This window comes from Protopterus annectens, chromosome 13.part0, assembly GCF_019279795.1.
Source record: "Protopterus annectens isolate FY-2018-M chromosome 13.part0, PAN1.0, whole genome shotgun sequence".
Lineage (NCBI taxonomy): Eukaryota > Metazoa > Chordata > Ceratodontiformes > Protopteridae > Protopterus > Protopterus annectens.
The window spans coordinates 350,266,059-350,285,346 of record NC_056747.1 but is presented as its reverse complement, the minus strand read 5'-3'; the positions used below and the strand labels follow the sequence as shown (position 1 = coordinate 350,285,346).

Here is a 19,288-nt window from a genome sequence, read left to right as displayed (position 1 = left end):
TTGGCCATTGTATTGCTTTTTGTTACTCTCATCATGGAAAGGATGTTCCAGTTGGGATCAGGCCTCATTCTACTAGGGCTACGGCCACCTCTGCTGCTTTTTTGAGAGGGGTAGCTACTAAAGACATTCTAGAGGCAGCTACTTGGAGTTCTGTACATACCTTTACAAAGCATTATCGTTTACCTCTTTATTCTAGGTCTAGGGCTGGGTTTGCCACTGCAATCTTACAGGGCATGTTAGCAGCTCCTAATGCTGTTTAGTTGGCCAGCCTCCCTTTTTTCCGTTGCTCTGGGATTCTACCCATATGTAAGGACTGCAGCAATGGGAGACGAAGAACATAGTACAGTTTTGTACCTACCATAAATGTAGATGTTCGAGGATCTCCATTGCTGCAGTCCAATTTTCCCTCCCTCCTTCCCCCTTTTTAGGTTGGGTTTTGGGTGGTGTTTTTTGCATTCTGGCGTCTGAGGCAAGAAAGACTAAGGATATGGCGTCGGTCATGCGCATTTGTACTGGCACGTACTGACGTCAGTCTCGGGCGCCGATGACCGACGCCGGTTCTAGCCCTTTGGTATTCGGGCCGATTGTGGACAGCGGACTACCCATATGTAAGGACTGCAGCAATGGAGATCCTCTAACATCTACATTTATGGTAGGTACAAAACTGTACTTTTTTCTTCCTCCTCTACAGTTGGAAGAATATATTACTATTTCCTTAGCTACCAAATGAGATCTGGGTAGTCTCCGCCTTGCATCATGGGATATAGGGTTGCCTCGAGCTGGTAAAATTAGCTCTCGAGCTTAGCAAGTGCCGAGTCGGAGACGAGGATTGGCTCTGAACCCATCCAGCAAGAAAAAAGGCGAGAGAAGACAACTAACATGGAATGTTATGGTAGGTACATACCTTTTTATTTTACTGCAGGTGCATGGGACGTCACATGTAGGGCCATAAACCAGGGACCTTAAGTGTGATGTCTGCATGCACAGACCTCAGAACTTTTCAGCCGCAGTCGAACATCAGATCAGTCATATCGCTCCTGTACTATAAAGACGTCTAAAGCTAAGTACCCCACTGGAGATTTTGTTTTTTACTATTGCTTGAGCTTGGTTTGCTGCCCACCCCCTCCCTTTTAGCCGATGTCCTCTAAGAAGGGTAAATTCTGATGCGAGCATCAAATGACTGTTGTGTTTTTTTGCCTAGCCTGAGAACATGACCATACTTCTTGTCCAGTTTGGCAGTCCTTCATCCCAAAGACTCTTGGAGGTTGTTTGGCTGCCCTTAATTTTTACTTAGAAAACCAGAGGCTAAAGAAATTAGTGCTTAGGATGGATCCAGAGTTGGCTGCCCAAGTGGATCCTCCATGCAAAAAGGACAAGTTGTCACGGCCTACTACTACTGCCCCTCCTCCATCGGATGTCCCGCCAGCTTCCGATTTAGGAGTTGAGGGACATTTGTTAGAGCATTCTCCTTCTTCAACTCCCCTCGAGGAAGCCGCTGCTTAAATAATGGCTGGCACATCCACGGAGGTAGCTCAGACGTCTGTTTCTACCGATGTTGAGGGGGAACCAGGCCTCGCTAAATTCCTGACTGGGATTCTGTAACCCAAAGCCCCAGCTCCAACAAAGGCCCCTGAAACTGGGTCTTCTCCCAGGACTGCTTTAAAAAGGAAACATAAAAGCAAGAATCTATCTCCCTGTGCTGATGGATTACCTGACTGGCAGTCCTTCACTCAATCCTTGATGCAGGCTTTCATGGCCCTTAGGCCCTTGGCCTCTTCACTCTCCACCATTTCTGTTCACTGCCCTAGGCTTGCCTCGGCTACTTCAATCCATCTTCCCACTTCTCATGTAGGAGAAGAAGAAAGAAAGAAGAGGAAGAGGTTTACGCTTCATTGTCTGATGAGTCAATTACTTACTCATCACAGATTGCCTCTCCATTGGAATACTATTCCCCTGATGAGGAATCCTCTCCCCAGAGGACATCACCTTTGGGGAGACCATTACCAGAATGAAGGAATATTTCAAATGGGGTACTTCCCAAATGACTGAAACTCAAAAGAGATATTTTGAATTACTACAAGTAGAGTATCCCTCTCTTATCTGCCATCCCTCCAGTTATACCCGCTTATCTTGATGCATTTATTTCAGCATCAAAAAATCCTGATTCACAGCCACCTGCCCCTAAGAGACCTGACCGTTTCTACAAGGTGCCTGATGAACAGAAATTCCTGGTGAAACCCCCCTTGGCAGACCTGGCAGTGATAGCTGTATCCCCTGACAAGCAGTCGAGATTAATACCTTCCTCGTCCCTTTTACCTACTGACAAGGACAGTAAGGATATGGACAGGATAGGCAAGAAGGTTTATACCCTCCTCCACCCTAGCCTTCAGAGCTATCAGTTTCCAAAGTCATATGATAAAGTATGCCTTGGACATAGTATCCCAAGCCTCTACTGTCCTGTGCTCCTTGCCCGACTCCCCTAATAAGACAGAGGTAGCATCAGAACTGTCCCTGGATTCTTAAGTGGCCAGACATTAAATTGGATGCAGTTATGATGCAGTAGAGGTCTCTGCAAGGTCTGCTGCTTCCACATCAGTGCTATTCAGATATTCTTGGCTTTGCCTTCAACCCCTGGTGGAGGACTTCAAGTCCAAAATTCTTGATGATCCTCTTGACCACGACCTCCTGTTTGGGGAAACAAGTCTGCAGAACTTTTTAAAAACCTTCAAGAGAAAAGCAAGGAGCTTCAAGATATTAAGCACCTTCTGTTGTCCCCATTCCTAAATACTACAGGAATTACCCAGCCAAGACTACCTTTTTCAGGAAGACCGTCTTCTGTGCTACTCCTTCCTCTTCCAGGCATACGAAAGGAGCCAGGAGACAGAACACTTCTAGGACCTGATCCAGGTACAACTATCAGCAAGATCATTCCTACGGGTTCTGGGCCTTACAGCAGCCACCATTCCTATGCTGCCCTTAGCCAGGATGCATATGAGAAAACTGCAGTGGTATTTGAAGAATGGGTGGTCCTAACACAACCACCCTCTAGAATTTCAGATCCTGTTCTTACCCTGCCTCAAAGCAGAATTAAGGTAGAAACAACAAATTCAAATGAACCCAGGCCGTCCACCCCCACACACACGCCATCTCAATACATGCATACAAATGCATCGGACCTGGGCTGGAGGGCTACCATGAAGGGTGCAGGAGAACCAACACCCTACCCTCCTGGAAAAAACATAGCGTGAGGGAGATGACAGCAGTCCCTTTTAGCCCTGAAAGCCTTTCTCCCAATCCTGCAACTAGGTCCCCTTCAAGTCTTCACAGACAGTACCACAGTCATGTGATACCCCAACAAACAAGGAGGGACCAAGTCCTTTCTCCTATGCGAGATAGCAATATAGATTTGGGACCTAGCCTCCAGAAACAACTTATCCCAGCTGGCAACCTACATCCCATCCCAAGACCACCAACAAGCAGATGTTCTCAGCAGATCATCCTCTCTACATCACGAGTGGGTGTTGAACAGGGAAGTTTTTTTAGACATTGTCCACCAGTGGGGCACATCTCAAGTAGATTTGTATGCCTCCCCCCAGAACAGACAATTGAAAAAATTCTGTACCAAAGACTATTACCCACTAGCCTGGAGGGTAGACGCTTTCAACATTCCATGGAAAGGACGGATGTCCTTCAAGGATGCATCTGCAGTCCTAACATATGGGTTGTCCTGCCTCAGGCAGCCCTTCGATCGGCCGGATTCCAAAGTCTGGGTCTGGCCTCGGCTGATGTCGCACTTCACCTGACGTCATATCTGCTGTGGTATAAAGGCATCAGCCGACACCATTTTCCTCAGTCTTTCTTGCCGCACGGTGCCCGAAGCAGAAGCTGTTCGCAAGTGCCGGTCGGTCAGATCCAGAGATTTCTACTACCGAAGACTTCTAAAAAGCTAAGTACCCCGTTGGGGACTCTTTCTTGCCTCAGCCGATGTCAGACAAAGTAAATAATTGTTTAACTTGTGGGAAACAAATACCTCATAAGGATTTCCACTCTTACTGCCTTCCTTGTTTAGGCCCAGACCACGACGTATCAGCTTGTTTAGCCTGTGCTTTTCAACCGACGGACGCTTAGACGCCGGTCGGAGTTTGCAGAGGAGTTTTTGGTCCCGCTTTGCTTACAAAATGCCGCCGGAGACTCCGACAGCACAATTAGCTAAAAACGCAAGTAAAGGACCGACACGCGGTCCGCGGTTTCGATCTGAAACCACGGTTAGGCCAACCATGAGTGTCTCGGTTTCGCTGAAACCGAGTCCTCGGTTCTTCCTTCGCCGAAAACAGGCCTCCGGTAGCCGAGGCTTCACAAAGCATGGTTGAATCGGCTACAGAAATTGCGCCTACAGAAGCAAGCACCCAGGATTTGTCCGATACTATTCCTTTAGACATATCTACCCCTGCACGTGGGGCTGCTAGACCCCCTGCATCTATGTCTATCAAGGCTTTTGCCAGGGCTAAAGCAGCTAAATCTTCTAAGGCCTTACCTGCTAAAATTCCCTCACACAGGCCTACCTCTAGTTCTCAAATGCTCAGCCTGGCTGAGGATCTCATTTCTCTGATCAGAAGATCCCAACCTCACCCAGACAGGGCCTCTCAACCCCCTCAAGAGAAGAGGCCGAGGACTGAACCCCCGGAACCTGTTTCCACAGACTATTCCTCGGATGACTCAGATATCTCAGACCCTCAGGAAGGCCCATATTCTCCTTATGAGGATTCTGATGCAGAAGACTCCATTCCTTCTGCCTCTACTCCTGAAGAATTTTTATTTGGGGAAACCTTACATGCTATGAGGGAACACTTTCAATGGCAGGGCCAGGATTTTTCAGATTCAAGGAAAAGGCTAAGGACCTTCTTACACTTACCACAGCATAGGCCTTTAGCCATTCCTCCAGTACTAACAGTTGTTGATGATGCATACAATGATGCCTGTACTGCCCCTGATTCTCTTCCTCCGGCCCCTGCCAAGCCTGACAGATATTACAGGGTCCCGGACACACACTACCATTTGTATAAGGCTCCTGTGGCAGATCCTGAAACCATTTCACAGGGCCCTAAAGCTGTGGCAGCTGCCTCTGCCAAAAATCCTCTCCCCTCTGAAAGGGAATCTAGAGCATTAGAGAAATGGGGTAAAAAGGTTTATACTTCTGCTACTCTTTTGGCCAGGACCTTAAACTGTCAATTTCACTTGATTCAGTACCAGGAATTTTTGTTAGACCAGCTAAATAAAAAAACTGTCCTCTCCTGAACCTATAGACCGCAAGTCCCTTCAGGATTTGGTACATAACTCTCAGCAGGTCAGTAACCATTTCTTAAAATGTGGCTATGATGCACTGGAGGCTTCCTTTAGATCAGCTATGACTGGAACAGTGATTCGAAGGCATGCCTGGTTAAAAGAACAATCCTTACCAGACCATGTTAAGTCAAAACTCCTAGATGCTCCTATGGAGAAACAAACTTTGTTTGGCTCCCCTGCACAGGAGGTTCTAAAGAAGGTGGAGGAAAAAGCAAAATCTGTCCAAACAGTCAAGGATTTCTTACAGGTCCAACCTCCGAGGTTTAGCAGAAATTGGCCTTCGAAGAATTGGTCCTTTCCAGACACCTCCAGAGCACAGAGAGGCAGAAATAGACGCCCAAGAGGCAGAGGTCAATCCAGGGGTGCCTACAGGGGACGTCAGTGGCAACCTACCAACCAGAGAAGTACTGCCACAGATTCAACTACAACCACTTCCACTGGACAGACACAATGACTTGGCTCCGATTCTGCCTACCAGGGAACAACTGGAAGCACCCTTGGGTGGAAAACTAGCTTTATTTTCCCACAACTGGCATTACATTACAGGAGACAAATGGACTTTACAAACAATAGACAAAGGTTACAGGTTTCACTTCCACACTCTACCAAAAAAGAGAGGAATGCCAAACCTACCACCAAGCCAAAAAACAGACGCTCTAAGACAAATCAACAACTTACTAAGGATGAGAGCTATAGAAAAGGTACCGCCCATGGAACAAGGCCAAGGATTTTACTCCAGGCTTTTCCTTGTACCAAGAAAAGAAAATCAATGGAGACCTATTCTCGACTTGTCCGCTCTGAACACATACCTCATTGTTCCAAAATTCAAAATGCTGACCCTCCAGCAACTTCTTCCCATGCTGGGCAAGGAGTCTTGGCTGGTGACTCTAGATCTCAAGGAGGCATACCTGCACGTCCCTATACGACCAGATTGCAGAAGACACCTCAGATTTCTTGCAGGATCAGAGCATTATCAATTCTCAGCATTGCCCTTTGGCTTATCTACTGCCAGAGTATTCACGAAATGCCTGGCATCGGTAATTGCTCATTGCAGGCTTCAGGGAATTCAAATTTACCCATACCTGGACGACTGCCTAATACAAGTGGACAACAAGGCAAAATTAACAAAAGATTTGGAAAAGGTCATACAACTGTTGCAAGCCTTGGGATACACAGTCAGCATGCAAAAATCAAGACTAGTACCATCCCAAAGGATAACATTCTTGGGTGCAGAACTGGATACATCAACTCAGATGGCTTTTCTCACAGAAGAAAAACAAAAGCAACTACCAGTATATTTCATGACATTAACAACACAAACTCAGCTTACTGCAAGGAAAGTCCTGCAAGCCCTGGGTTACATGGCATCCTGCATAATATTGATTCCGCATGCCAGGCTGCATATGAGAAAGTTGCAATGGTACCTAAGGAATGTATGGTCTCAACACAAGCACAGTCTAGAAGCCCAGATTCCAATAATTCCATGCCTGAAGCAAGAATTCCAGTGGTGGGCTCAGGCCTGTCAGTTGAACAGAGGACTGCCTTTCCACAAACCTCATCCAATCCAGACCATCACCACGGACGCCTCAAACCTAGGCTGGGGGGCACACATGGTGGACAAGTGCATACAAGGCCTATGGACCCAAGACCAGCTGAATCTACACATAAATCTAAAGGAGATGCTGGCAGTGAAACATGCAATCCAGGCATTCCGACCATTCCTTCAACAAGGTCACCTGCTGATAAGGACGGACAATACCACAGTCATGTGGTACATCAACAAACAGGGAGGTACACACTCATATCCTCTATGCCGGATGGCAATGGACCTGTGGAATGTGGCCCTGAATCTCAACATTCAACTTCAGGCCAGATTTGTACCAGGAAAAGAAAATTCACTAGCAGACACCTTAAGCAGAACTACCACGGATGCTCACGAATGGATGCTGCATCAAGATATCTTCAAAACCATAACAAAGAAATGGGGACTACCAGCGATAGACCTGTTCGCCTCCCCACACAACCACCAATTGAAGAAATTCTGCACAAGAGCATACCACCCACTTGCTTGGAGGGTGGCCTCCCTTTCCTTCAGCTGGAAAAACCTGACAGCATATGCATTCCCACCTCTTCCTTTGATGTACAAAGTCCTACTGAAGACAACTACAAGATCCTACATCCAAACTTGAAAACACTGCTGCTAGCTGCTTGGAATATTGCATAAAACAAAATAACCCAGATTTAGCTCAGAGGGTTAAGGACATTATCCTGGAGGCTCGCAGACCCTCCACAAGGAAAACTTATTCAGCCAAATGAAAAAGATACCTCATTTGGATTGCAGCAAAGGGAGAAAATGTCTCATTGGCAAACATAGCACACATCCTGGAATACTTAGCAGAACTGTTCCACAATGGCCTGTCCTACTCCTCCATTAAGATTCATGCATCAGCAATCTCAGCAGAATACAACATGGATCCTCCTGTCTTCTCTCATCCTCTACTCAGACAGTTCTTGAGAGGAATCAAAAACGTAAAGCCTCCAAGGAAACCACCTATACCTACATGGGATCTCAACTTTGTGCTGGAAAAGTTAACACTTCCCCCTTTTGAACCAGCAGCAACAGCAGACTTACAGTTCTTGTCTTGGAAAACTGCTTTCCTGCTAGCAATCACTTCAGCAAGAAGGGTATCTGAATTACAGGCATTAATGGCAGTACAGCCCTTCCTTATCTTCCATCAGGATAGAGTGTCTCTGAGAACCAACCCTACCTTTATGCCAAAAGTGGTCTCCAGAGTATCATTGAACCAAGTGATTCATTTACCTACATTCTTCCCCAACCCACAGAACAGGGGGGAAAGACTGCTGCATACCTTGGATGTGCACAGGCAATTACGCTACTATCTGGACAGAACTAAGACCAACAGAAAAACTGACCAACTTCTAGTAGCATATGCAACAGGAATGCAAGGAAAAGCAATTTCAAAACAGACAATCTCAAAATGGATAGGAAATTGCATACGATTTTGCTACTCTTTTCATGGAAAGACGACAACTGAAAATATCAGACCTTATTCCACAAGAGCTACAGCCACCACTACAGCTTTCCTACGAGGAGTGGCTACCAAAGACATTTTAGAAGCTGCTACTTGGAGCTCCGTGCATACATTTGCCAAGCATTATAACCCTCCTTTATACTCCAGATCCCGAGCAGGTTTTGCAACTGCTGTGTTGCAAGGGATCTTGACTACACCATCTTTATCTTAGTGCCTCCTCCCCCAGTTTGGCTATGGTATTCTACCTATATGTTAGGACTGCAGATGCATCCTTGAAGGACATAGTACAGTTTTGTACCTACCATAAATGTAGATGTCCGATAGGTATGCATCTGCAGTCAGGATTACCCACCCTCCTTCCCCTCTGCGGTATTCCTAGGGTACCTACCCCTCTTTTAGCTAGCTGGGGGAAATTATTATGGTGTATTTGATTTTGTATATATGTATACATATATATATAATTTTTGCTCTCTACTGTTTGGAATTATTTGCATTTATCCAAATTTAGCCTTTCTAGAGGGCACCTGGCATCTGGAGCAAGAAACACTGAGGAAAATGGCGTTGGCTGATGCCTTTGTACCACAGCAGCTATGACGTCAGGTGAAGTGCGACATCAGCCGAGGCCAGACCCAGACTTTGGAATCCGGCCGACCAAAGGGCTGCCTGAGGCAGGACAACCCATATGTTAGGACTGCAGATACATACCTATCGGACATCTACATTTATGGTAGGTACAAAACTGTACTTTTCTATATGCATCCCCCCTCCTTCCCTCTCATTCCAAAAGGTGTCCTGAAGATCAGGAAGGACAAACCAAAAATCTTGCTGGTGACTCCCTACTGGCCAATGCAACATTGGTTCCCCCTACTACTATCTGTCACCAAAGGCCATCACCACAAGTTACCCCACAAGGTGGACCTACTCGCACAGCAGAAGGGATCACTCATTCATCCTTACCTACAGATGTTGTACCTAACACTATGAATGATGAACTTTTAATTCCCTTCAGACAGCACTACTCTGAGTACGTGTTTTGGTGTCTCAAAAAGCATAGGGATCCCTTTCTAGCAAATGTTCCTTTAGTCCTAACTTGTGTGTGAACTTATCAAGGATGGCCTTTCCTCAGTGAAAGTCCACCTATTTGCAGTCTCTGCCCACTTTCCCCTGGCATCTACTATCCAGGCTAGATGTTAAATTGTTCCTGAAAGGGGTCTTGCACATCAGACCACCAAGAAAACCTGTCCCACCTCCTTGGGACTTAAAACTTTATCCTGGAAAAACTCACTCTGGCTCCATTTGAGCCAGCCAGCTCTGCAACACTCCAGATGCGCACATGGAAAATGGTTCTACTGGTGGCTCTTACCTCTTGCTAGAAGGGTGTCAGAATTACAAGCTCTCATGGCTTGCCCACCCTGTGCTATTTTCCACAAGGGCAGGGTCATCCTGCGCACCAACCCTTCTTTCATGCCCAAGGGGGTCAATGAACTGTCCTTAAATCAGTCCATTCACCTGCCCACCTTCTTCCCCTCTCCTTCTGACAGTGAGAGAATACTCCAATGTCCTTCATGGATGCATCTGCAGTCATAACAAGTGGGTTGTCCTGTCGTCAGGCAGCCCTGCAGTCGGCCGGATTCCAAAGTCCGGGTCCGGCTTCGGCTGATGTCGCACTCCACCCGACGTCATCTCTGTTGGTCTTCGGGTATAAAAGCATCAGCCGACGCCATTTTCCTCAGTCTTTCTTGCCGCGTGGCGCCCGAAGCAGAAGCTGTTCGCAAGTGCCTGTCGGTCGGATCCAGAGATTACTTCTACCGAATACTACTTCGAAGACTTCTAAAGCTAAGTACCCCGTTGGGGACTCTTTCTTGCCTCAGCCGATGTCAGAAAAAGTTAACAATTGTTTAACCTGTGGGAAACAAATACCTCATAAAGATTTCCACTCTTACTGTCTGCCTTGTTTAGGCCCAGCCCACGACGTAGCAGCCTGTTCGCCTGTGCCTCTTTCAACCGACAACGCTTAGGCGTCAGTCGGAGTTTGCAGAACAGAGTTTCGGTACTGATTTTGCATACATTATGCCGCCGGATCCTCCGACTACCCAGTCTTCCAAAAACGCAAAGATAAAGACCGACATTTCGCGGTCCGCGGTTTCGCCGAAACCACGGTAAAGCAAATCATGAGTGTCTCGGTTTCGCCGAAACCGAAAACTGATCTAAGCACAGCTGAACCTATTCTTACTACTGAGGCCCCTGCTACAACTCTTGAATCGACCTCAGAATTTTTACCCACTACGGTGGTTGACTTATCAGACACCATCCCTTGGATGTCTCTACCCCAGCACGTGGTGCTGCTAGGCCTCCAGCAGCCATGTCCATTAAGGCCTTCGCCAGGGCTAAAGCAGCCAAGACTACTAAATCAGTGCCTGTTAAACCCCCACATCCAGGCCCTCTTCTAGTTCTCAAATGCTTTCTTTGGCAGAAGATTTAATTTCTTTAATTAGAGGATCTCAATCTCACCCGACAGGGCCTCTCAGCCCCAGAGAAGAGACCTAGGGCAGAGCCCCCTGAGCCAGTGTCTTCTGATGATTCTGCTGATGAATCAGACATAACTGACCAGCCAGAGGCTCCCTTCTCCAATTTTGAAGATTCTGATGCTGAAGAATCCATTCCTGCTGCTTCCCACCAGAAGAATTCTCCTTTGGGGAAACCTTGCATGCCATGCGAGAACAGTTCCAATGGCAGCAACAGGATTTTTCAGACTCCAGAAAAAGACTTAGAACCTTTCTGCACCTCCCACAGCACAGGCCCTTAGCTATACCTCCTGTTCTATCTGTGGTGGATGATGCTTTTAATGATGTTTGCTCCGCTCCAGATTCTTTACCCCAGCCCCTGCCAAACCAGACAGATTTTACAGGGTGCCAGATACTCATCACCACCTTTACAAGGCCCCACTTGCAGACCCAGAAACTATATCCCAGGGTCCCAAGGCAGTAGCCGACCACAGCTAAAACCCTATTCCTTCTGAAAGGGAAGCAAGGTCATTAGACAGATGGGGTAAAAGGTCTACACTTCAGCTACTCTCTCAGCTAGAGCTTTAAACTGTCAGTTTCACATGATACAATACCAAGAGTTTATGCTTGATCAGTTAACTAAAAACTAACCACTGATGAATCTCTTGATAAGAAATATGTATTAGAGATGGTAAATAACATACAACAGGTTAGCAACCATTCCTTAAAATGTGGCTATGATGCACTGGAGGCTTCATTTAGATCAGCCATGACAGGCACAGTGATAAGAAGGCATGCATGGCTAAAGGAACAAGCTTTACCGGATCATGTTAAAGCCAAGTTGCTAGATGCTCCTATGGACAAGACAAGTTTGTTTGGTACACCTGCCCAGCAGGTTATGAAGAAAATGGAAGAAAAGGCAAAATCTGTTCAAACTGTTAAAGATTTCTTGCAGGTTCAACCCCAAGGTTTAGCAGGAACTGGCCTGCCAAAATTGGTCCTTTCCTGACTCCACAAAATTTCAAAGGGGCAGGAATAGACGTTCCAGAGGCAGAAACCAACCCAGAGGAGGTGCCTACAGAGGACGACAGTGGCAAGGTAACAACAGAGGCACAGACACAGCCACTGCCACTACATCAGCACAACCACAGTGACTTAATCCTAACTCCGCCTACCAGGGAACAAATAGCAGCTCCTCTAGGCGGAAAGTTAACCTTATTTTCAAAGAACTGGCACTACATAACAAAAGACAAGTGGATTTTACAAACCATAGATCAAGGTTACCGGTTTCACTTCCACACTTTACCAGTCAAAAGAGGAATGCCAAATCTACCTCCAAATCAAAAAACAGAGGCTCTACGCCAGATAATGGAGTTAGCCAACATGAGAGCTGTGGAAAGAGTGCCAACAGCAGAACAAGGAAAGGGGTTCTATTCCAGACTATTCCTAGTTCCAAGAAAGGAAAAAGTTGGAGACCAATTCTCGATCTGTCCACCTTAAATACATACATCATTGTCCCAAAATTCAAAATGCTGACCCTACAGCAACTTCTTCCCATGCTGGGCAAGGAGTCTTGGCTGGTAACTCTAGATCTCAAGGAGGCATACCTGCACGTCCCCATTCGACCAATCTGCAGAAGATACCTCAGATTTCTTGCAGGATCAGAGCACTATCAATTCTCAGCATTGCCCTTTGGCTTATCTACTGCCCAGAGTATTCACAAAATGCCTGGCATCAGTAATCGCCCATTGCAGACTACAGGGAATTCAAATTTACCCATACCTGGACGACTGCCTGCTACAAGGGGACAACAAAAGCAAGCTGACAACAGATTTACAAAGGGTCATTTACTTGCTACAAGGACTGGGATACACAGTCAATTTACAAAAGTCAAGGCTGATACCATCCCAAACAAGGACATTCTTGGGCTGAATTGGACACAGTACAACAAATGGCATTCCTGACTACAGAAAACAAAAAGAACTTCCACTTTACTTCTTGGCACTAACAAAACTGAACAAGTTAACAGCAAGAAAATTTCTGCAGGCCTTGGGCTTCATGGCATCATGCATAATCTTGGTCCCATTTGCCAGACTACATATGAGGAAACTACAGTGGTACCTAAAGAATTTATGGTCCCAACACAGACACAGTCTAGAAACAGAAATCCCACTAATTCCATGCTTAAAACAGGAGTTCCTATGGTGGGCTCAGGCATGCCAGTCAAACCCAGGCCTACCCTTTCGCAGATGTCAACCAAGCCAGACCATCACAACAGACGCTTCAGACCTAGGATGGGGGGCCCACATGCTGGACAAATGCGTGCAAGGATTGTGGACACAGGATCAACTTCACCTGCACATCAATCTAAAAGAAATGCTGGCAGTAAAACTGGCAATCCAAAAGTTCAAACCATTCCTCAAAGAGGGCCAGTTGATGATAAGGACAGACAACACCACAGTCATGTGGTACATCAACAAACAGGGAGGCACTCATTCATACCCCTATGCAGAATGACCTTGGAGCTGTGGACCCTGGCACTCAGCTACAACATTCAGTTACAGGCAATATTTGTACCGGGGAAAGACAATACTCTAGCAGACATATTAAGCAGAACCACTTCGGATGCCCACGAATGGAAACTGCACCCGGACATCTTCAAGACCATCTCAAAGAAATGGGGAATGCCACAGATAGACCTATTCGCATCACCTCTCAATCACCAGCTCAAAAAATTCTGCACAAGGACATTCCATCCACTAGCATGGAAAGTGGACTCACTCTCCTTCAACTGGAAAGGCCTAACAGCATATGCATTCCCACCTCTTCCTTTGATACACAAGGTACTACTAAAAATCAAGGAAGAAAGTCCAAGGATAATCCTGATAGCCCCAAACTGGCCAAGACATCACTGGTACCCACTACTGAAGAGCATGTCTCGGAACAATATGTGGCCAATACCCCTGATGCCTTTGATGTTAACTCAGAACAACTACAGCATCATACATCCAAACCTAAAAACGATACAACTGACTGCATGGAACATCACATAGCAGCAGCTAATCCAGAACTTTCTCAAAGAGTTAAAGACATTATTCTTGAAGCACGCAGACCTTCAACAAGAAGGAACTATGCTGGAAAATGGAAAAGGTTTGTCATTTGGAGTACCGAAGAGGAAAAGATGTGTCAAACATAGATATGCCTAACATTCTGGAGTATCTGGCGAACTTCTTCATTCAGGCCTGTCCTACTCCTCCATCAAGATACATGCATCAGCTATTTCAGCAGAATACAGCTTTGATCCACCTGTTTTTTCGCACCCTTTGCTCAGGCAGTTCCTCAGAGGAATCAAGAATGTAAAACCTCCAAGGAAACCACCATTACCAGCTTGGGATTTAAACTTTGTGCTAGAAAAGTTGACACTATCACCCTTTGAACCAGCAGCAACAGCAGACCTACAACACCTGTCATGGAAAACTGCTTTCCTACTGGCAATTACTTCAGCAAGGAGGGTTTCAGAACTACAGGCCTTAATGGCAGTGCAACCCTTCCTAATCTTCCACCAAGATAGAGTGTCCATGAGGACTAATCCTACATTTATGCCCAAGGTGGTATCCAGAGTATCTTTGAACCAGGCAATCCACCTACCTACCTTCTTTCCCAACCCACAAAACAGAGGGAAAGAATACTGCATACCTTGGATGTACATAGACAGCTACGCTACTACTTGGACAGAACAAAAAATAGCAGAAAGACTGACCAACTTTTGTAGCCTATGCAACAGGAAGGGAAGGAAAAGCTATCTCCAAACAGACAATCTCCAAATGGATAGGAAATTGCATACGATACTGTTACTCCTTCCATGGAAAACCAATTCCACAGAACATAAGACCTCATTCTACAAGAGCAACAGCCACTACCACAGCCTTCTTACGAGGAGTGGCAACCAAAGACATTATTGAGGCGGCTACTTGGACCTCCGTGCATACATTTGCCAAGCATTATAATTTGCGTCTATATTCCAGATCCCGAGCAGGGTTTGCCACTGCTGTACTGCAAGGGATCCTAAACACACCATAATCTACCTTTATCCTCCTCCCCTAGTTGGCTATGGTATTCTACCCACTTGTTATGACTGCAGATGCATCCATGAAGGACATAGTACAGTTTTGTACCTACCATAAATGTAGATGTCGAACTGGATAGCATCTGCAGTCAGGATTACCCTCCTCCTTCCCTCTGTGGTACTCCTAGGGTGTTTACCCTCCTAATAGCTAGCTGTTGGGGGGAGTCTTTTATGGTGTATTTGTTTGTATATATGTACATATATGCTTATTGTTGTGTTTACCTCTATCTATTTGGAAACATTGGCATCTATCCAAATTTTAGCCTGCAAGAGGGCTACTGGCATCTGGGGCAAGAAACACTGAGGAAAATGGCGTCGGCTGATGCTTTTATACCCGAAGACCAACAGAGATGACGTCGGATGGAGTGCGACATCAGCCGAAGCCGGACCCGGACTTTGGAATCCGGCCGACTGCAGGGCTGCCTGACGACAGGACAACCCACTTGTTATGACTGCAGATGCTATCCAGTTCGGACATCTACATTTATGGTAGGTACAAAACTGTACTTTCCCTGGACATGCACAGACAACTGAGGTTTTATTTAGACAAAACTAAGTCAGTCAGGAAATCCAATCATTTGTATCCTTCCACCCCAGAGTCCTGGGCAAGGCAGTCTCCAAACAAACCATTTCCTGCTGGATCAGAAAAACTATCTACTTCTGATACTCCCACCATGGCAAGGACCTACTTCAGGGGGTAAGAGCTCACTCTGCCAGGGCTGTAGCATTCTCCAAAGGCCTGGACACAGCCTTAATTCTGGAGGCGGCCACCTGATCCTCTATACATACCTTCACCAGACACTACAAATTGGACCACATCTCCAGAGCAGGGTTTGTTAGGGTAATCCTACAGGGCTGTCTGGAATTGGCTACCTCTACCTCCTCTCTTCCTTCCTCCTAAGCTGTGGCACTCTCCCACACTAAGAATACTGCAACATGAGAATAGAAGGACATAGAGTAGTTGTGTAAAATCTTACCATAAGCATAGATGCCCTTCTCTTCCATGTTGCAGTATCCCCCCACCTATCCCCTTCATTCCTATTGGCCTTTCCAGAGGTCACCCTGGAGCACCACCTAGACTACTGTCAGACTAGCCAGCAAATGGCACTTCACACTTCTTGCGGGCATCATTTGGCTTATACTAGTTGCCTGTCTGACTGGGCAATTAAGTTCTGAGGTCTGTGCTTGCAGACGTCACATTTAAGGTCCCTGGTTTATGGTCCTACTTGTGATGCCTCACGCACCTACAGCAACCAAGCTTAACCTTTTGTATAGGAAGATGACATTTGGGTCATCTATGGCAGAGAATCCCACACTAAGAATACTGCATCATGGAAGAGAAAGGCATCTATGGTTATGGTAAGATTTTACACAACTATTCTTTTCTTCATTTGAGCTCCAGATAATGTTAATTCATATCCTTGTTATTTATTTACCTAAAAGGTCCGCAAACAAGGTCTGAAGTATGGTAGGGGACTAGTGTGTTATGGGTAAGAGAGGAACTCTAGAGTTTGTGTTCAGTGAGCTTGAAAAAGTGGCAGAGTCCAATTTGAGGGTCAGATCAGAACCCATTTGTTGAGGAAGAATGAAAATGGACAACACAGATTAACATGACTTATGTTTATCAGATGCATTAATTGCATGGAAGGGCTATACCATTTCTTTTTTTACATGTTCATAGCCTTTTTAGTAGGAGCTGCATGGAAAATAAGGCAAAACAAAATGACCTGAAGACGTATGTTAATATAGCAAGCAGACTATTGTATTGTGAACTGTAATTTGCCATGCAGTTTAAGTAGAAGCATTTAGTATTGGCACAATGACGTAGACTTGCAAAATAGGTCTGACTAAAGGAAGTGAATTGTTATATAGTCTTTCAGTAAAAGCTCAAATAGTAATTTGTTTTTCTTTTTAACAGTCTTTACTGGATGAACCAAACCCCAACAGTCCAGCGAATAGTCAGGCAGCACAGCTCTATCAAGAGAACAAACGAGAATATGAAAAACGAGTGTCTGCAATAGTTGAACAGAGCTGGCGAGACTGTTGACCATAGTCAGTACATATGAACACTCACAGGTCATGACGTTAAAAAAAAAAAAAAGACTATCTATCTATATATATATATATATATATATATATATATATATATATATATATATATATATACACATATATATATCTGAAGTGTTTTTCGTCTTCTATCTTTTGATGTCATTACATTTACTGTGCAGAAATCAGTACAGCTCTTGTACTGCCACCCTTTGACGCTTCCTCCGGACATCTGAAAGTAACCACCTCAAAACATTGTACTGCACCTGGGTTACTTGATAAAAGTACTTAATTATCATTTTTGGGGGTGGGGACAGACCTTGTCAGTCTGAGGGTGGCATCTTGTGTTCAAGTTATACTGTACAATGTTTACATTCTGTAAAACATGTGTAAGGCAAGTATATCTTTTGCCACAAGTTTGTTCACTGTTTAGACTGGTGTAAGTACTCTTTTAATAACAGTATATGCATCTTCTATTTGTTAACCATGAATTACTGTTAATATTGACTAAAGACTGAATTGCTTGTTTTTATTTTTTTCCTTCCCTTGCATAAGACTGTTTAGAATTTGCCTTCACTGATGTTTAGAACCATATCTCTCCAATACTGTTTAGAAAAGGGACTTGTTAACCAGTAATGCACATTTTCTTTGTCTAGATTTCAAAGCTTATACTGTTCATCTTGTTGGATGTATGTGTATGCAAAGAACTGTTTTTTTCCCATTTACTTAGTTACAGGCTAGGCCAGCCTGTAGTTCCATCATTAATTTTCTGTTCATACTCATAATCCAGTTGAATGGAAAGCAAGAAACTCACTGCACGTATGCCTACAGGCAGTTTAAAGTCACCATTATACTTACAGCTTGCCCTGGCAGTCCTGGAGGAGACTGGAGAAAACTTGCATTCAGGAAACACACTTAGAAGATACTCCAGCTGTGAACCAAACTGGAGAATAGAGCCCTGTGAAGCAGCAGTGATTACCCTCTACAGTGCGATCCTAGCCTAAATTGCGATGTCAGAGTTTTGCACATTCATTACACAAGAGTGTAAAAGTGCTTACATTGTACATTTTGAGACCTCTGTTCTGATTAACATTTGTCTTGCTAAAACAGCTTGGCAGAATAGTGCATTTTGTTGAATTTACAGGTGTGTGGAATTTTCCTGTTTGAATATGAAATGTGAAATGAATAAACCCAACCTACATTTTGACACATTGAGCTCTGCTATAAAGGGTACACTGTGTGTATAATTTAAATAAAAATAATATGAAAGCCCTTTTGCAGTGTTACACTGCCAAAACTTTTTTCGGTTTCTTTAACAAAAGTTAAATGCATGTATATTGGTAATTTATCAGAACATTACTTGCTTTTTGTTTTGGTGTTTTATTCCTTAAATAGAAAACGTGACACTAGTTCATCAGTTGTACATTGTAACAGTTCCGTCCAGTTTATGTAAGGCAGTATACTGACATTCCTTAATGTAGTCATGGAGGTGAAAGCACCATTGTTACGCAGACTAAACATGTCATTTATTGAGTTTGAATTCATAATGCTTAATTCATTTGCACAGTAACACGTTAACTGAAATGTCCTGAAACAGGCTGTTTGTAAGTCTGCATTTGGTGGTATTGATTTTGAACTGTTGCTGAAATGTCTTGCAGCAAACCTGTTGTTGATAGATGGTGTCTTCACTCTCAGATTTACATTTTTGTCTGAATTATTTTTCACATTTCCCTAAATTTAACTTATTTTTTTTTCTCTTAATGGCTGTTTTTCAAAGACCAATTTATTTTCCTTTCTTTTCATTATGTGATGATGGATGAGCTCTGTAAATGAAAGTGATAAAGTGGTCTCTTTTTTTTTTTTGCACAGTTTTAAAATGTTTTTTCACTAGTAACCGATGTAAGAAAATGTACATTTTATCACTATGTGTAAATAATTAAAAAATAACCATAATGTTTTCTTGTGTTAAGCTCATGTGTAGTTGTTTGAGTGAAAATGCTGAGTAGTATAAATCTGCATATTTTTTTCCATTCATTGTGTTTTGAAGTCTAATAGATGTTTAATAATATTTGATGTACACTGCATTACAAAGCACTGCTCCACAGTATATGTATTTGATGAGTCGTGAATCCATAACTAAGTAATGGTAGGATGTTCATCGTGTTTCACTGTTGCAGTCATTACTCTTGGGTTATCTTGCTGGCTGGCTACCC

The 19,288-nt window shown here is 44.5% G+C and overlaps 1 protein-coding gene across 1 annotated transcript in view; it reads left to right on the top strand.

Moving 5' to 3' along the window:
- UBE2A (ubiquitin conjugating enzyme E2 A) overlaps positions 1 to 19,032 on the top strand; it is an 861,000-nt gene extending 841,968 nt beyond the window's left edge. Inside the window, exon 6 of the mRNA XM_044053962.1 lies at positions 16,945 to 19,032. Within this exon, the coding sequence (XP_043909897.1) occupies positions 16,945 to 17,073 (129 nt within the window). The 3' untranslated portion in view covers positions 17,074 to 19,032. The remainder of the gene's footprint in view (positions 1 to 16,944) is intronic.
- The last annotated feature ends 256 nt before the right edge of the window (positions 19,033 to 19,288 follow it).